This window comes from Girardinichthys multiradiatus, chromosome 13 (genome assembly GCF_021462225.1).
Source record: "Girardinichthys multiradiatus isolate DD_20200921_A chromosome 13, DD_fGirMul_XY1, whole genome shotgun sequence".
In the NCBI taxonomy this organism is placed as follows: Eukaryota; Metazoa; Chordata; class Actinopteri; order Cyprinodontiformes; family Goodeidae; genus Girardinichthys; species Girardinichthys multiradiatus.
The window spans coordinates 24371057-24385466 of NC_061806.1; the positions used below are offsets into that span (position 1 = coordinate 24371057).

General features: G+C 39.5%; 1 protein-coding gene across 3 annotated transcripts in view; it reads right to left on the bottom strand.

Moving 5' to 3' along the window:
• Positions 1 to 14410, bottom strand: part of ripor2 (RHO family interacting cell polarization regulator 2) — a 99735-nt gene that overhangs the window by 6240 nt on the left and 79085 nt on the right. For all 3 annotated transcript variants that reach the window (XM_047383879.1, XM_047383878.1, XM_047383880.1), the window contains exons 7-17: positions 14035 to 14184; positions 11017 to 11080; positions 10650 to 10693; positions 6313 to 6438; positions 6068 to 6216; positions 5507 to 5636; positions 3426 to 4163; positions 1898 to 2082; positions 1373 to 1535; positions 1168 to 1300; positions 921 to 1082 (exon numbers count right to left, since the gene is read on the bottom strand). In XM_047383879.1, coding sequence (XP_047239835.1) covers positions 921 to 1082; positions 1168 to 1300; positions 1373 to 1535; positions 1898 to 2082; positions 3426 to 4163; positions 5507 to 5636; positions 6068 to 6216; positions 6313 to 6438; positions 10650 to 10693; positions 11017 to 11080; positions 14035 to 14184 — 2044 coding nt within the window. The remainder of the gene's footprint in view (positions 1 to 920; positions 1083 to 1167; positions 1301 to 1372; positions 1536 to 1897; positions 2083 to 3425; positions 4164 to 5506; positions 5637 to 6067; positions 6217 to 6312; positions 6439 to 10649; positions 10694 to 11016; positions 11081 to 14034; positions 14185 to 14410) is intronic.

Here is a 14410-nt window from a genome sequence, read left to right on the forward strand (position 1 = left end):
TAGTTGCAATAATCAAGTCAGTCTATGAGCCATATTCTTAATATCCATTTTTTTGCCTCATCAAGAATCGTTGTTTCATATTTTCACATAACTAAATATGTAAGAACACTGAGAACTTTTTTCACAGTGTCTATTAAACAGCACAATTAAGATAGGGTTACAACTTTATATCAGGAATCCTCAGGCTTCTGCTTCATAGGTCCAGATCTGATTTCTAGATAAAGTCAAAGGTTTGGAACAAATGGTAATGAGCAAATCCCATTTACTAAATTTATATACAACATACAAGCAAAAGAAAAGGTGCTTTATCCCGACAACTGTTTGATGGTGACCCTGGGCTGTCCTACTCTTTGGCGTTAAGGGTAATGAGCCATTTAATTTTGTGAAAATGTAACTTAATGTTGATTAATTTAATTTATTTTTATTTCTCAACAAACAAACACAAACAAAAAACACAAACACTTAAGATTATACAAACTAAAGAAACTTAACTTAAATGCAATAAAATCCTGTGATATCCAAATAACAGCTGTAAAAGCCCAGGGACAGATATAATGCACAGCAACCTAGTGTGAGAAGTGTTGCTATTTAACTTAGGGCCCAATGAAATAGTTTTTTTTTATTCAAATTCCAAATGTTTCCAAATATTATCTGTTAAAAATGGTACTCAGTTAAAGCTGCTGATTAAATAAATATATCTTGCAAATCATTCTAGATAAGAAAGTGCATTTTTACAGTAATTTGCTGAAAGAGTTGAAAGACATAATCATGCATTTTAACAGCTCAAGGGATTTTATTTAATGCAGCTTTTCTACCTTAAACTGTTTGCAGCCATTCTACATATAAGGTTAGGCACTGATAGAGGTTCTACCTCAGGAACTAAATTAAAGCTGTTGCTGGTCTACAAGCAACATGCCAACCTGTGTCAGCGCCGTGTGAGTGTCTCTCCTGCAGCACCGCTGTGTAGCGCTGGTTCATGTGCTTGAAGACTCTGTCCAGTGTGGTGTGGAAAAGCCCCGCAGACCCACTGCATTCTGACCACAGAGTCATCAGCTGGGGGCGCTCCGCGAGGTTCGGGAGAACTGGGAGGAGCAACGTCGAAGAACATAAGATCATACATTTAAACAAAAACAATTCCACTCAGGATTATAATTTGCCCGCTTGTACCGTCAGCAGCGGAGGTGACGGCTCCCAGCCTGTCCACGCTGATCTCTGCGAGCTCCTCCAGCAGCTGCGTCTGTCCGGACAGTTTGAGGAGGACACTGCGGCGCTGCCACAAACCCACCCTGCTGGTCAAAATCTGCCAGAAGATTGTGTGTTAGACTTCAATAAATAACTCATACTATGACAGCAGAAGACTGAGGAAACCTACCTGGATGAGGTGAATGCAATACTGAAGGTGGATGACGATGGCCACGTCCAGGTTTTCGTTTCCAGTGGTGAGTGGCATCGGACTCCCCGCAACGCTGTTTCCAACCCCGGTGTCCTCCGTCAGGGCTTCACTCAGGTGTCCTCTGGCCTCAGGGTGCTGGCTCCTAACCAGTACATACAAACAGTGACCACAGGGTGGCAGCATTTTAAAATGTCACACTTTTCCACACTCGCATTGAAAGATGTTTCTCTCAGGTTTTCTAACAAACTGAACATCGGAGTAGAAAACACTGATGTGTTCAATTATTTGTATGTTTCACAAATCGTTGACAAAAACAATCATGAAGTTGGCTTCTGATTAAACAGCATGTTAAAGGAGTATTTCCCAGCTTTTTTGGGATAATCTCATTCAAAATATATAATTTGTTTTTAATCTGTTCTTATTACAAATAGGTGAAGGAAAATTATAGAAATTGAGTTCAATCAGAACATTAAATGTATTAAGTTCTCTTAACTAAGAACTCACTCAATCCTTTCTGGATCTGCATCCAAAGGTGGAGACTTCTGTGGGGGACTACAAATGCCCATGTTGTCATCTCCGGTATCATCGTCATCGAAGTCAGAGGTGTTGAGGAAGTCGAAACTCTCCAGGGCGCTCTCCACCGTCAGGCTGAGGCTGGACGACCGACTTCTGTGACCAGGCAGACGACACTGTGGAGGAACAGGAGCCCACATTGGAAAAAGGACATGAAAAACTAAACAATATGCATAATTATGAAGTAAAATGAAAAGAGACATGGTTTTCAAGATTTTTATAAATTAAAAATCTAAAAGGAGTGCGTTGTATTTGCATTCATCCTCTCGCAGTCAACACCTCCATTAGCTGCAATCAAAGGAAAGGTCTTTAGGGGTACGTCTATACTTGCTTTACACATATAGGGATTGATGTTTGCCCATTCTTCTCTGCACGAGTGTGTCTGAACTTTAATTTTCCAGTCTTCCCCAGATTCTAATTTAGATTTAGGTCTAAGCTTTGACTGGGCCATTTTAAAACATGAATACACCTTGCTCAAAACCCTTCCATTGTAGGTCTCACTGTATGTTTAGAGTTGTTTGTCCTTCTGCAAGGTGGACCTCTGCCCCAGTTTCAAGTCTGTTGCAGCCTCTCATCATGATGCTACCGCCACCATGTTTTGCCACAGGGCATTGTGTGATTAAGATGATGGTGGTGGTTTTCTGCCCACACAGTAATTTGCAGCTCCTCCAGCATTACCAGCAGGTCTTTTGCTGCTTCTTTGATTATTTCCTGGTTTGACCTGTCTAGGTAGATGGCCATATCTTGTCTTGATGGACTGAACAGTGCTCTGTGGGATGTTCAAAGCTTGGGATATAGTTTTATAATGTTGTAGTAAAGAGGGGCTAAAATTTATTTTTTTCTTTTGACAAAACATTCATTCATTCATCTCCTATACCGCTTCTTCCATAGTGGGAGGCTGGTGTCTATCCTCAGCAGTCTACGGGCGAGACCCAGGGTACACCCTGGACAGGTCGTCAGTCATTCCCAGGGCAAAACAGAGTCACACATAGGACAAACAACCATACACACACACATTTATACCTGAGGGAAATTTAGAGAGACCAATTGACCTAAAAGTCATGCTTTTCTGGCCGGGAGTCGAACCCAGGACCTTCTTGCTGCAAGGCAACAGTGCTACTAACAAAAGTAATTGGAATAGTCATTCTATTTTAGAAATTAATTATTTATTTCATTATTAATATGTATTTATTTGAGTCATTTTCCTGCCACTTTACAATTATGTGCTATTTTGTATTGTATCTGTCACCTAAAATTTAAAAAACTTTAAGTTTATGGTTTTAAGATATAAAAAAGTGTTCAAGTTCAAGGGGGGTATGAATACTTTTAAACTAACATTTAGTGTGAGTAACTTTCCTCCTTCTGACACAGCAGCATTTACTGGAGCATGAACATCACTCTTACCGAACACTTCACATAATAGATAATAGTCCTTCAAACTGCTTGACATGATTAGCACCTTGAGGAGATCCTCCAGGCGCATCACTTCCTGCTCCAGGTCTTGAAGCTCCCTGCAGCGATGGGTGAGTGACTCCAGCTTTATCAGCAGGCTGTGGATGGCCTCCTCCAGGCTGCTTTCCAGGAAAGCCCTGCTCCCCTCTCCCGCCCAGCCCAGGCTCCCTCCACCCTCAGCTGAGCTCCCAGCAGGTGAGACGATTTCTGAAGACGTCAGCCTCTTCACAAGCTGCCTGGTCAGGTTTCCCGGCTCTTCTGTGTCCAGCTCCACTGGCTTCAGCTCGTCGCCGTGATCCAGGAAAACGTCCTCTGGAGCCACCATGGACAGGTGTCCATCCGAACACAGGGATGGAACAGCTGAGCCACAGTTGGAGATGGAATTGCGCTGGGACTCTGTGCGCTCCCACTCTGAGTCTGCAACATCTGCTTCGTCACTGGCAAGGCTGGCACTGTTTCTGCTCCCTCTGCTACCCGTCTCCCCATCCTCCTCGTACACTTCCTCCTCTTCCTCCATTAAATGCTCCTCTGCAATGGAGTCCTCCCTCGTCTGGAGCATAGGGGTGGGAAACAAATCTGTGTCTGGAGGAGTGACGGTGATCTCGGGGTTGGACTGGCTTTGGGAGAAGGAGCTCTGGGCGGGGCTGGGGGACGACCCTGAGGTGTCCGAGAAGGTGAAGGACAGACGTTTGCACTCGGCCACGCCGCAGCCACCATTTTCAAAGATATCATCTGGTAAAGTAGACTGAAAAGGGAAAGTAAGGAGTCAATGTTTAAAACAAAAACATAGAAGACAGCATGATAGCTTGAAATCTGGGCATCTAGACAGAAACAATCAGAAACAACAACTTTAACTCTTTTTTTGAAAGACCTTTGACTAAAATTATTTAGTCAAGACAGAGTCACAAAGTGATGTTGGTGAGTCATTTAGATACATCATCATTGGCATGTATATTCTATTGATTTTAAGCTTTATGATACATGTAAACCATTGTTTCTTCCAGGATGGAGAGATTACACAACAAAACGAATTATGATTTTTAATATCAATTGTGTTTGGAGTAAATGTCACCTTGGTAGGTTCAGTTGTGTTAAAACCTCAATCATCTAGATGTTATTCTGAAGTAAATATTTTGAGGTAGTACTTATTCTAGATTGTTCCATCCACTTTGTGAATTGCACTAATATGACTGACAGTAAAAACGGCCCCTCAGAGTGATGCTGCCATCACCATGCCGGACAATGGATTGTTTAATTAGGTCAAAAAAGGTCCATTCGATTCGATCAGCTCCTTGTCCATGTTGATGTAAACCTCACTTCACTGTGGACGGTGAGACTGGGGTGACAGCATCTATCAGTTTGTAGCAGGTTGAAGTCTTAGTTGTTCCCGAGTTATTTTTATTAGGTTTATGTAATCTGAAGCTGACCTTTTGGGTTCAGATGGTTGAAACTTTGACACGGTTGGGTTTCCCAACCAATTAAGGCTGCCCTAAATAAATATAACATTCATGCCCTTACTGAGTGTATGCAAGTTTCTCACCAGCACTGAACAGTAATGATGGCTAGAAGCATGTCAATCAGATCCACAAGCAAACCGACATACATGCAATTCTGCAGACTGACATCTCAACCCTCTAAGTTAGGTAGAGGAACACACAGCTGGGAGGGGGGGGGTGGGTGGATCAATCAAGGGCACTCAACACACTCACATAGACCTCCAGACTGGATCTGGGCCTTGGCCGGAGTGCGGCCAGGTCACCAAAAGAGCGGCTGCGCCTTAGCTTCTCCAGCAGCGTTTCTCGCAGCATGTGGAGGAAGGAGAGGCGCTGGCGCTCGACGGGATATGGCTGCCACTTCTTTACACAGTGCACACAGGGATGTGGGAGAGGGGTGTTTGGGGTATGAGCAAAAGCAGGATTATGAGACACAGAAGGGCGTTATAATATGGAACAGGATGGAAGAGGGTTAGTGTAACGATGATGATGGTGTGATGCAACACAGCTGGTCAGGTTATTGTGGAAGGATCCCAAAATACTATAACAAATAAAAACGACACACAAAGCCAGACAGAGTTGTGTTTGGACTTACAAAGAAGGAGCTGTCCTGGAAGGTGGGGGTCTCCGGTGTACCCTGGCTGTAGACTGAGACTCGTCTCTGGAGAGCTGCAGCTTTGCTCAAGTTGCCTGATGACAGGGTCAGATCTTCGACATCGAAGGGGCTGTGTGGGTGAAAGAAAATTTAACTACTCCTTATGATTTAACGGATCGGATTTCAAGAATGAACTGCCAACTTTCTGCAAAGGCAATACTTCTCCATAAGGTGGCAGGACAGAATAAGACATTCAAACACTGTGCTTGCAGTATCTAATTGTTGTGGGCGTTCTGAACATGAAGTGAGCATATGGCATGTCCAGTAAAAGACTCTAAAGGGATCAAAATAAACATTGGCTCCATCCCAAAGCTCTGCTATGCAGCAAATTGTTCCATATGCTGTGGATAAACAACCTAACTCACTAAGATTGATTTAAAGTTTAGCATAATTAAATTGGTAAAACGACACTGGAAACACTCTTTGTATTTTATTAGAAAATATGATGTTATGATTATGGACACCGAGCTACAGTGAGAGTTCTTACAAAGATCTACTTACTACCATGTCACCTCCAGGTTTAGTTTAATTGTTCCCAGGTCATTGACGTCCACAGCCACTACCTGGGGCATGGCTGTGAACAGCTCCTTGGTCTCACAGATGACACTGCCCACCAGCATGTGAGTGGCCAAACCCTTAAGCTCGGTCACCTGATGAACGCAAACACACGTTTTAATCCCCAACCACAGGGAGTGAGAGTCTACTATCTCCGCTCTGTGTTTTACAACCATGTTGGTCTGCAGTACTTTGATATTGATGAGATCAGAGATGAGGGGCATGAAGACCATCTCGTCTCCATCCCAGCTTTGCCTCGAGTTCACTTCGATCCTCCCCTTCAGCTTCCAGCGCTGCCGACCGTACCGCATGAAAATCTGTTGGAAGTGACAAAAAAACAAGAAAACAGAAACTAAGCTTTTTTGTATTTTTCTTCATTCAATTTTGTGATTACTTGAATACAATCATGACACAGTATATTGGCTTATTTGACCTCTACCAGCTTCTCAGTGTAATATCCACAATTGTAGTTACAAAAATATTTAACCATCTTCACCACATGACTTCTTACTTGCAGCTGCAATGAAGTGTAAGGACTTAAACAACACGTTTGACTTTCCTATTCTCAGGAAAAGCTTCGCTGCCTTTTAGATGCAACCAAAAGGGGGCAGGAAAAACAGGGCTATAAACTGTGGGAGCTGTTTTATGCAGTCATTTTGTACACTTTCATGGGTTTCACATCAAAAATAAATATGGTATGAGGAAGTCATGAGTTGCAACAATTCTAACCATTCCATTATTGTTATTTGTTTGCTTGACTAAAGTAAAAAAAAAAACTGTGGGAGATACTGGGAGAAAAGCAGTCCCCACATGACTGCATGGATAAGCGGGTATAGAAAACGGATGGATGGATGGATGATTCCCGCTAACCCACCTTGTGGGATGTTAGTTAGCTGACCTCTTGCTTGTGGCTATAAGAACATGTGCAATAAAGTAACTATAAGGATGAGAAGTACTAATTTAACCTTAGCAAATGTAGATTACAAAACCCTACCCCTTTTTGGATAAAACCAAAAGGGGGCGGAACAAAATGGATTATAAACCCTGCAGACATTATGCTGTATTGGTGTTACTTCATCAGAAATAAACAAGTTATAAGAAAGTCAGCAGTGACTTCATCTTTTGACCATCCACTTTTTTCGCTTAACTAAACTTCCATAATTTCTGATAATTGTTTACGCACCTTGATCAATGCAAGTTAACATGCGGTATAAGAGTGATGTAATTAGTTTAAATCGAATTGAAATTGGACAGACAACAAAAACAGGTATATTTAAGCAGACTTGACAATTAAACCTGGAAAGACTCACAAATGAGAGAAACATAGAGATGGCAATTAGAGAAGTGTATTAGCTGATGTTTGTTTTCTTTTGGCGCTCGGACCCTGGTGGAAGACATGGATGCTGATAATGACATGAGCTTGAATGAACATCTTAGGGTTAGAATTAGAGAAGTCTTCCCCCCCATGTGTCAAAAATTCATCCTGCGAGGATTGACTACATATTAGAATATGACACATCAGGTCATGGGGAGGCATTATTTATCCACTTTAATTTAGGAATATTAATAAACACCATTCAGTCCAAATCATTAACAGTTATCAATTTAACTCTGGCAGCCATTGTGAAGTTGTACATTTGCTTCTATGACTTGCCTTTTTGGCACCTAAAAACGTCAAATGAAATTATTATTTAAAGCTGCTGAATAGCAAATTCCTAGCAAGCTTTGCATTAAGTCATTTTTTACTCAACAAAGGGTGTGGATGTTGCTCAAACTTTGAAAGGCCTCAGCACCTTGCTGTTTTTCTCTGATCTTCAGAATATTTGATTTTAAAACATATATTCCAGGCAGCATCAATCATACTTTTTGGTGAAGGAGGGCCATCTTTGTCACTTTGTTCCTTTTGTTAAACAAGCCTTCATTCTGTGTTTTTGTTTGCTTTTCTCTTTTCTGAAGCCTGGGATTGTTTTGCAACGGCTTTGATTTAAATTTAGATAGTCTGTTTAAGAAACTGCCAATCTTCCGTGATCTTCAAATTTGCAATTTTCACAATAGAAGAAGATGACAAGTTCAAAAATATTCTTGAAACACATTTATATGTAAATGGATATTGATCACGGATTGTCAGGGTTTTGTTTTCGAAAATAAATTGCCATACTCTCACATTTAAAGGTCAACCTTTTGAATGACCTTTCAAGAGTCTCCACACCCTTCACTTAGGTTGAGAGTGATTACTCTCCTTTCACCCCATCTTACAAGAAGTTGGCATTTCTAGAACAAATTACAACTGCGACTATCAATTTCTACCGGCATGTGTAACGTGTGGAGCTGTGTGAGTCACAGACAAAACAAGAGGCTGCTCATGTGTTTAGGGATTGTGTTTCATCGCGTTCTCTGTTGAGTTTTTGTGGAAAGTAAAGATGTAGGGAATACAGTAAATAATATGAGATAGAGATACTAAGCAACAGCCATCCGACAGCATGACAAATCCCAGAGAAAGGAAGTGAGAAATGAATATGAACTGCTTGTTGGAAAAGTTTATTTTATGAGGCCCTAAAAAAGTAGACATTGTGTAAATAATAATAATAAGTACCAAAAATAAGAAAATAGGCCAACATTTAACTTAATAGAGTGGACACCCTGATATGGCCAAGCCCTTAAAAATTGCTTTCAAGCGTCTGATTAAATGGAAAAAAGGCAGAAGTTACTCAAAGAGCAACTATACTTTAGAGATAAAAAACAGAAAAATCTCTAAAGCATGAAACATACAGTATACAAAATCACAGTCAGTGTTTTTAATTGGTTTTCAAAGCATAAGTACCTTTAAAACACTTCAAACAGCCTAAAACAGTAAGCACCTCAATATATGCATGATGACATAGTATCTGTAAAGGCACAGTCTTGTAGCCTTCCATGACAAAGATGGTAGACCAAAAAAGCAGATTGTTTTCTTGACATAAATAGACAATTTTGGATATCTCGAATGGATGTGTGGCGACTTATAGGAACAACAACAAGAACAGAAAAAGGATATAACAGACATTTTTGCGACAAAGATCATCTTGGGCAAGGAACAATGGTGAGCTCTGTGGAACTCAACAGGTTTAGAGGCTAGATTTCTCCTCATCCACAAAAAACAGAAGCACCTTTTGTCCCAGAGTTATGAAACAATTGGTTTGTTGATTTAAAGAAAGAAACAACCAAAATCTAAAGGAAGAGGACAAGGTTTGATAGCTCAAGCTGGGAAATCAACACTCAGACCACAGAGGCAACCCTGGGTCTTGTTTGTGATCATAAAGTTTATCAGGTAAGATTAAGCTGATTAAACGTTTTTATGTGACCTTAAATTTCACTGCTCCCTCCAAACAGTACTTCTTCATCTTTATCCATAAAAAATAGCTCTAGCCATGTTGCTTTGCTTTAGTGTCTGAGCCAGATGAAAGACTGTAGCTGCAGACTGAGTATTTTAACTGCTTTTCATTCCCCCATATTCTGACGCCCATGGGCACCAGAGTAAGAATTCTGGTCAGAACCAAAGGAAAAACAGCAATTGCAAAGTCTACCTGACTACTAGATTTTAAAATGCTACTATGGTGTATTTAGCACTAAATGGTCTCGGGCTGAAATAAATTTGCTGCATGGGGATGACATGCAGCAAATGTCCTGACACCAGGAATCGAACCCAGGACAACTGGTCTCTGCACATGGTGGCACCAACTGAGCCACCCAGCGCCCTGTTTACAGCAGCTTTTGATCAAAGAATCTGATTAATGCCTTTCTGTTAAATTATAATGTTATTAAAATTATAATGTTATTATTAAATATATCTATTTAAACATCCATTTCTTTTTTGCAATGCCTTTAGACTTTGTCATTTGTCTTTCTTTGATATCCTGTAAAGCACTTTGGATTTCCTTGTGTGAGAATGGTGTTATGTAAATAAACTTGTATTGAGCATAAACCATTTTTTTCCCTCATTGTATTAATGACCATATAAATCATCACTTTATAAAGTCAAATTTGAGATGGTGACTTCGTTATTAGTACATATGGCTTGGGTTGACATACACTGAGAGCAGAGTTCTGCTTTAAAAAAGTAATGTCATCACTGTTCAGCAGCTTTTGGCTGCATTCTCAGCTAACTTGCTCATTTGTTTTTCATGCTTTTTAAAACAAATTTCCTGATTTTGGAAATTGAAATTAATATAATTATTGTAAGCTACAAAACTGGCAAGAATTACAGTAAAAATCATACATACCCCTTAAATTATATAAAATTTTAAACTTATTTCAATTTGTTGAAAAAAATCCAAACAGTTCAGTTCAGTCAAACTTATTAAATATTAATAAAATGCAAGAACAAAGTCAAAATAGATCTGAAACAAGTGGCATCTGTATGAAAACCCCCAACTAAAACTATATATCACCTAATATTGAAGAATCTAAACTAAACTTGGTGAGATTTCAAATTTTTCATTTTAGTAGGAAATTTGAATTTGGAGGAAATGGAAAATGAAAATATGCTTACCTCATATTGGTCTCCAGGACAGAGCCTAGCAAAGCCTGCCAATCCTATCAAAGGTAAAAAAAAATGGGATGGGACGATGAGCCAAATTATGTGCATGCAGCTACAAGTCTCGAAATTCAGGACAAATTACTGTACATTTCATGCAATAAAAAAATGAAATGTTTATTTTTCATATTTACTCCTTATTCACAAAAGATAATAAACAGTTTCCACTTTTTATTATCTTTTTAAAGTTAGAAGCTCATTTTTGGAGGATAATCGAGATATTTAAGTTAGAAAATACAAAAGTTTTTTGCATATAAAACTAAACCCTGCCTAAAATAAGCCAAAATAATCATTTAGAGACTTTTCCTTTGAGTCATCTCACCTTTCATTTTGATGTGAAACTCCCCCAGCAAATTCTCCAGTTCGCTCTCGAAAGCACTCATGTTCTAGATCAAATAAAAGAAAACAGGGTTAAACAAGAGGACTCACAGAAAACAAGAAGAGGGACAATCAGGTTATCTCTTGAATCAATACCAGACTGCAGAGGAAGACTCCTCTGTGCCATTATGGATAGGTGAGGACACAGGTGTGTGTTTTGGGGGATTAAAGGGCTCTATGTAGAGGTGTAAAAATTAGGGTAAATAGTAGTCTCTATAATGTATTGTAGCTGTTGCCAAGTGTGATGTAAACAGTAATACACATTCAGAACGACCCTTATATCCTTAACTTTGACTCAGTGGAACAGACGCACATTGGTGAAAATGCCCAAAATGAGGACAGTAGACATGTGGGTAAAAAATGTAAGGCTTGAACACAATTACAAAATGTGCAACAAAATAAGCAAAGAAAGAAAGATGGGATGAAGAATTGGAACAACTGTGTCTCTCAGACAGTTTCTTGGTTCTTTGCAGAGCTGTCTGCCTTTTTTATGCATGAATGATTCATACGTCATTCATACGAAAGTCACTGAGGTAACATAAAACTTCCATATACTTTGGTTAATAGACAAACATATTAACTAAAGTACATGGAACTAATTGTGGAGAGATTAGAAAAAATGTTAAACCTTTATGCCAAAAAATTGGAAGAGTGTGCCATGCATTCAGCCTATGAGTCAATACTTTGTAGAACCATTTTCTGGGGTATGATGGAAATTCTTCATCGCCAAATAGCTCAAGCTCAGTCAGACTGGATCTGTTGATCATCAGTTCCTGATTAGCTTTTGGTGTAACTGGGCCATTCTAACACAGAGATATGCTTTGATCCAATTATAACTATTACAATCTAGCTCTGAATGTACTTTTAGAGTTGTCCTGCTGGAAGGTGAACCTCCACCCAAGACTGTTGCAGCCTTTAAAAGCTTTTCTTTGAGGATTGCCCTGTATTTAGCTCCATCCACCTTCCCATCTACTCTGACCAGCTTCCCTGTCCCTGCTGAAAAATACCCCTGGGATTATACTGCCAGCGCCATGTTTTAGTTCAGGAAAGGTGGAGTGTTAGTCTACATAAAGTGTTTTGCATGTAAGTTTAATTTTGACATCTGACCAGAGCTCCTTTTAGCACATTTTTGCCATCACCCTTACATGGCTTACAACAAACAGTAAGTCTGGCTTCCTTTCAACAATGGTTTTCTTAATGCCCTTCCTCCATAAAGGCCAGATTTGTGCCATGCATGTTTATTAGTTGTCCAGTCAAAAGATTTTCTCACTTGAGCTGAGGATCTCTGCAGCCACTCCAGAGTTACCATGGTAATTAACGCTCTACTTGCCTAGCCTGTCAGTTTAGGTGGACAGTCATGTTTTGGTTAGTTTGCATCAATATCATACTTTCTTGAATTTCAGATGACAGACTTAACAGTTCTCCATGAAATTTGTCTTTCCACTTCCAAATTACGCACTACTTTGTGTTGCTCTATAATCAGAGGGGTGGTGTGGCCCTAAGAAAGATATTGTGTCGCTCTTAAGATGCAATTGAAGCAAGATACAAATTTTGCCCAGAAACAAACGCAGTTGATGCAGATGGAAGCTTAAAATTCAAAGATGCACACAAATTACAATTTTCTTAAAATGAAAAAGATAAGGTAAACCTCATAATACTTGTCTTTTATTAAGTATATGAAGGGTATGGATACTATTTAAGGAACTGCAACTACAGCAATCTTGTTTGTTGGAGTCATCCATTTTGGTTGCACAGTTTGACATGCGCAGCTCAACAGACATCGCAGCTCTGACGTCACTGGGATTATATATCCGCCAAAAAAACAAAAGGTTTCGTTGCCATTTCCCGCGTGTCTCACGGGATGACGCAACGGAGGCGCATATCTGGAGAGGCAAAGCTCGCAGGTGAACTTTTGCTCCACAAGGCCATTCCTGGAAGAGCTTGAAAGCTGGAAATCTGTCTGATACAACAAGGTCAGAAGATTCATAATCGATCGAAGACCACGCCGACATCCAGCGCAGGTGAAAAACCCACAGAGGTTTTATTTCCAAGGGGAAGAGTTTCCTCCTTGTTGATTCAGTCGACTAAACGGTTCTTCATATTTTCCCCTCCTGGACAGATGAGAAATTACCGTTTTCTTTTTCTTGAGTTGATCACGGACGCGTGATCCCCCCCTCCCTCGTTTTTCTTCAGACCTGACTCAACTGGTGAAGAGAAGAAATTAACGTCAAAGTAATTTCGTTCTTTTATATTAAATTGGATAGGTACATTTAGAGGTCTGGGCAGGATGAGGCATAGTTAAGGTGATTTAGAATCACCAGTAGTTAATCTAAGGTATCAGCACACCTGGAGGATTTCTCTTGCCATTTAACCCAAATTGCACATTCTGTCCATAAAATTGCTGGTTTGATCTTCATAGACACTAAATGCGCATATATTTTTCTTTTTTTAATTATTTTTAGGTAGTCATTTTTATCCCCTTTGTGTAGAATGGTGCTTGTTAGTTAGGTGAAGGTTTTTGGACCAGAATAATGGTATATCAGGATTATTTGGCTTCAATAAATCTTTATATATATATATATATATATATATATATATATATTTTGTGCAAGAGTGGTTATCTGTCAAAACAAGGTTGAAGTTCCTCCACCCTCGGTGAAGCTGTTGAATAAACAGTGACATTATGTGGTTATGGTTAATAATTTATCAATTATTAATGATCAATAGCTAATTTTAATTATTAAAGAGCTTTGATCCCATAATCACAACACCAGAGGACATCTGTAATTTCTATTCGTAAGTAATGATTTTTTGGTTAAGAAATAACTTTTTTTCAAATTATGATTTTAAATTATAATTCTCGATGAATATTAATTAATCAATAATCATAATTCTTACATATGTATCTACAAGTCTTATTTTATAGAATTTTCATAGTAGGAGCCAGCAATGTTCACAGTACCTCAGTGTACTCCTTGTACCGACGGTTGACCTCTGCAATGCTCTCTTTGGTGCCTTTGGTGGAGGGAGAGGAGGAGAAAGCCTGCTTCATCCTGATGGCACCGTCTCTCAGGCGGCTCTGGATACAGAAAGCTTCGTACAGCTCATCCACCTGAGGATAGAAATTAAGTCAGTCTTTAAGCAAAATGACAAACTAGGGGAAATGTAACTGAAGTAAACAGCAGTCTAATAAGATTTTTAATCTCAAACAGTTGAAATTACAAAAACAGAAACAAAAGTAAAAATAAAGATGGAAATTATATATTTTTATATAAAGATAAATCCCAAAAATGACAGGACAAACAATCCAGAAGTGTTTTGAAGCAAACCAGCTACAG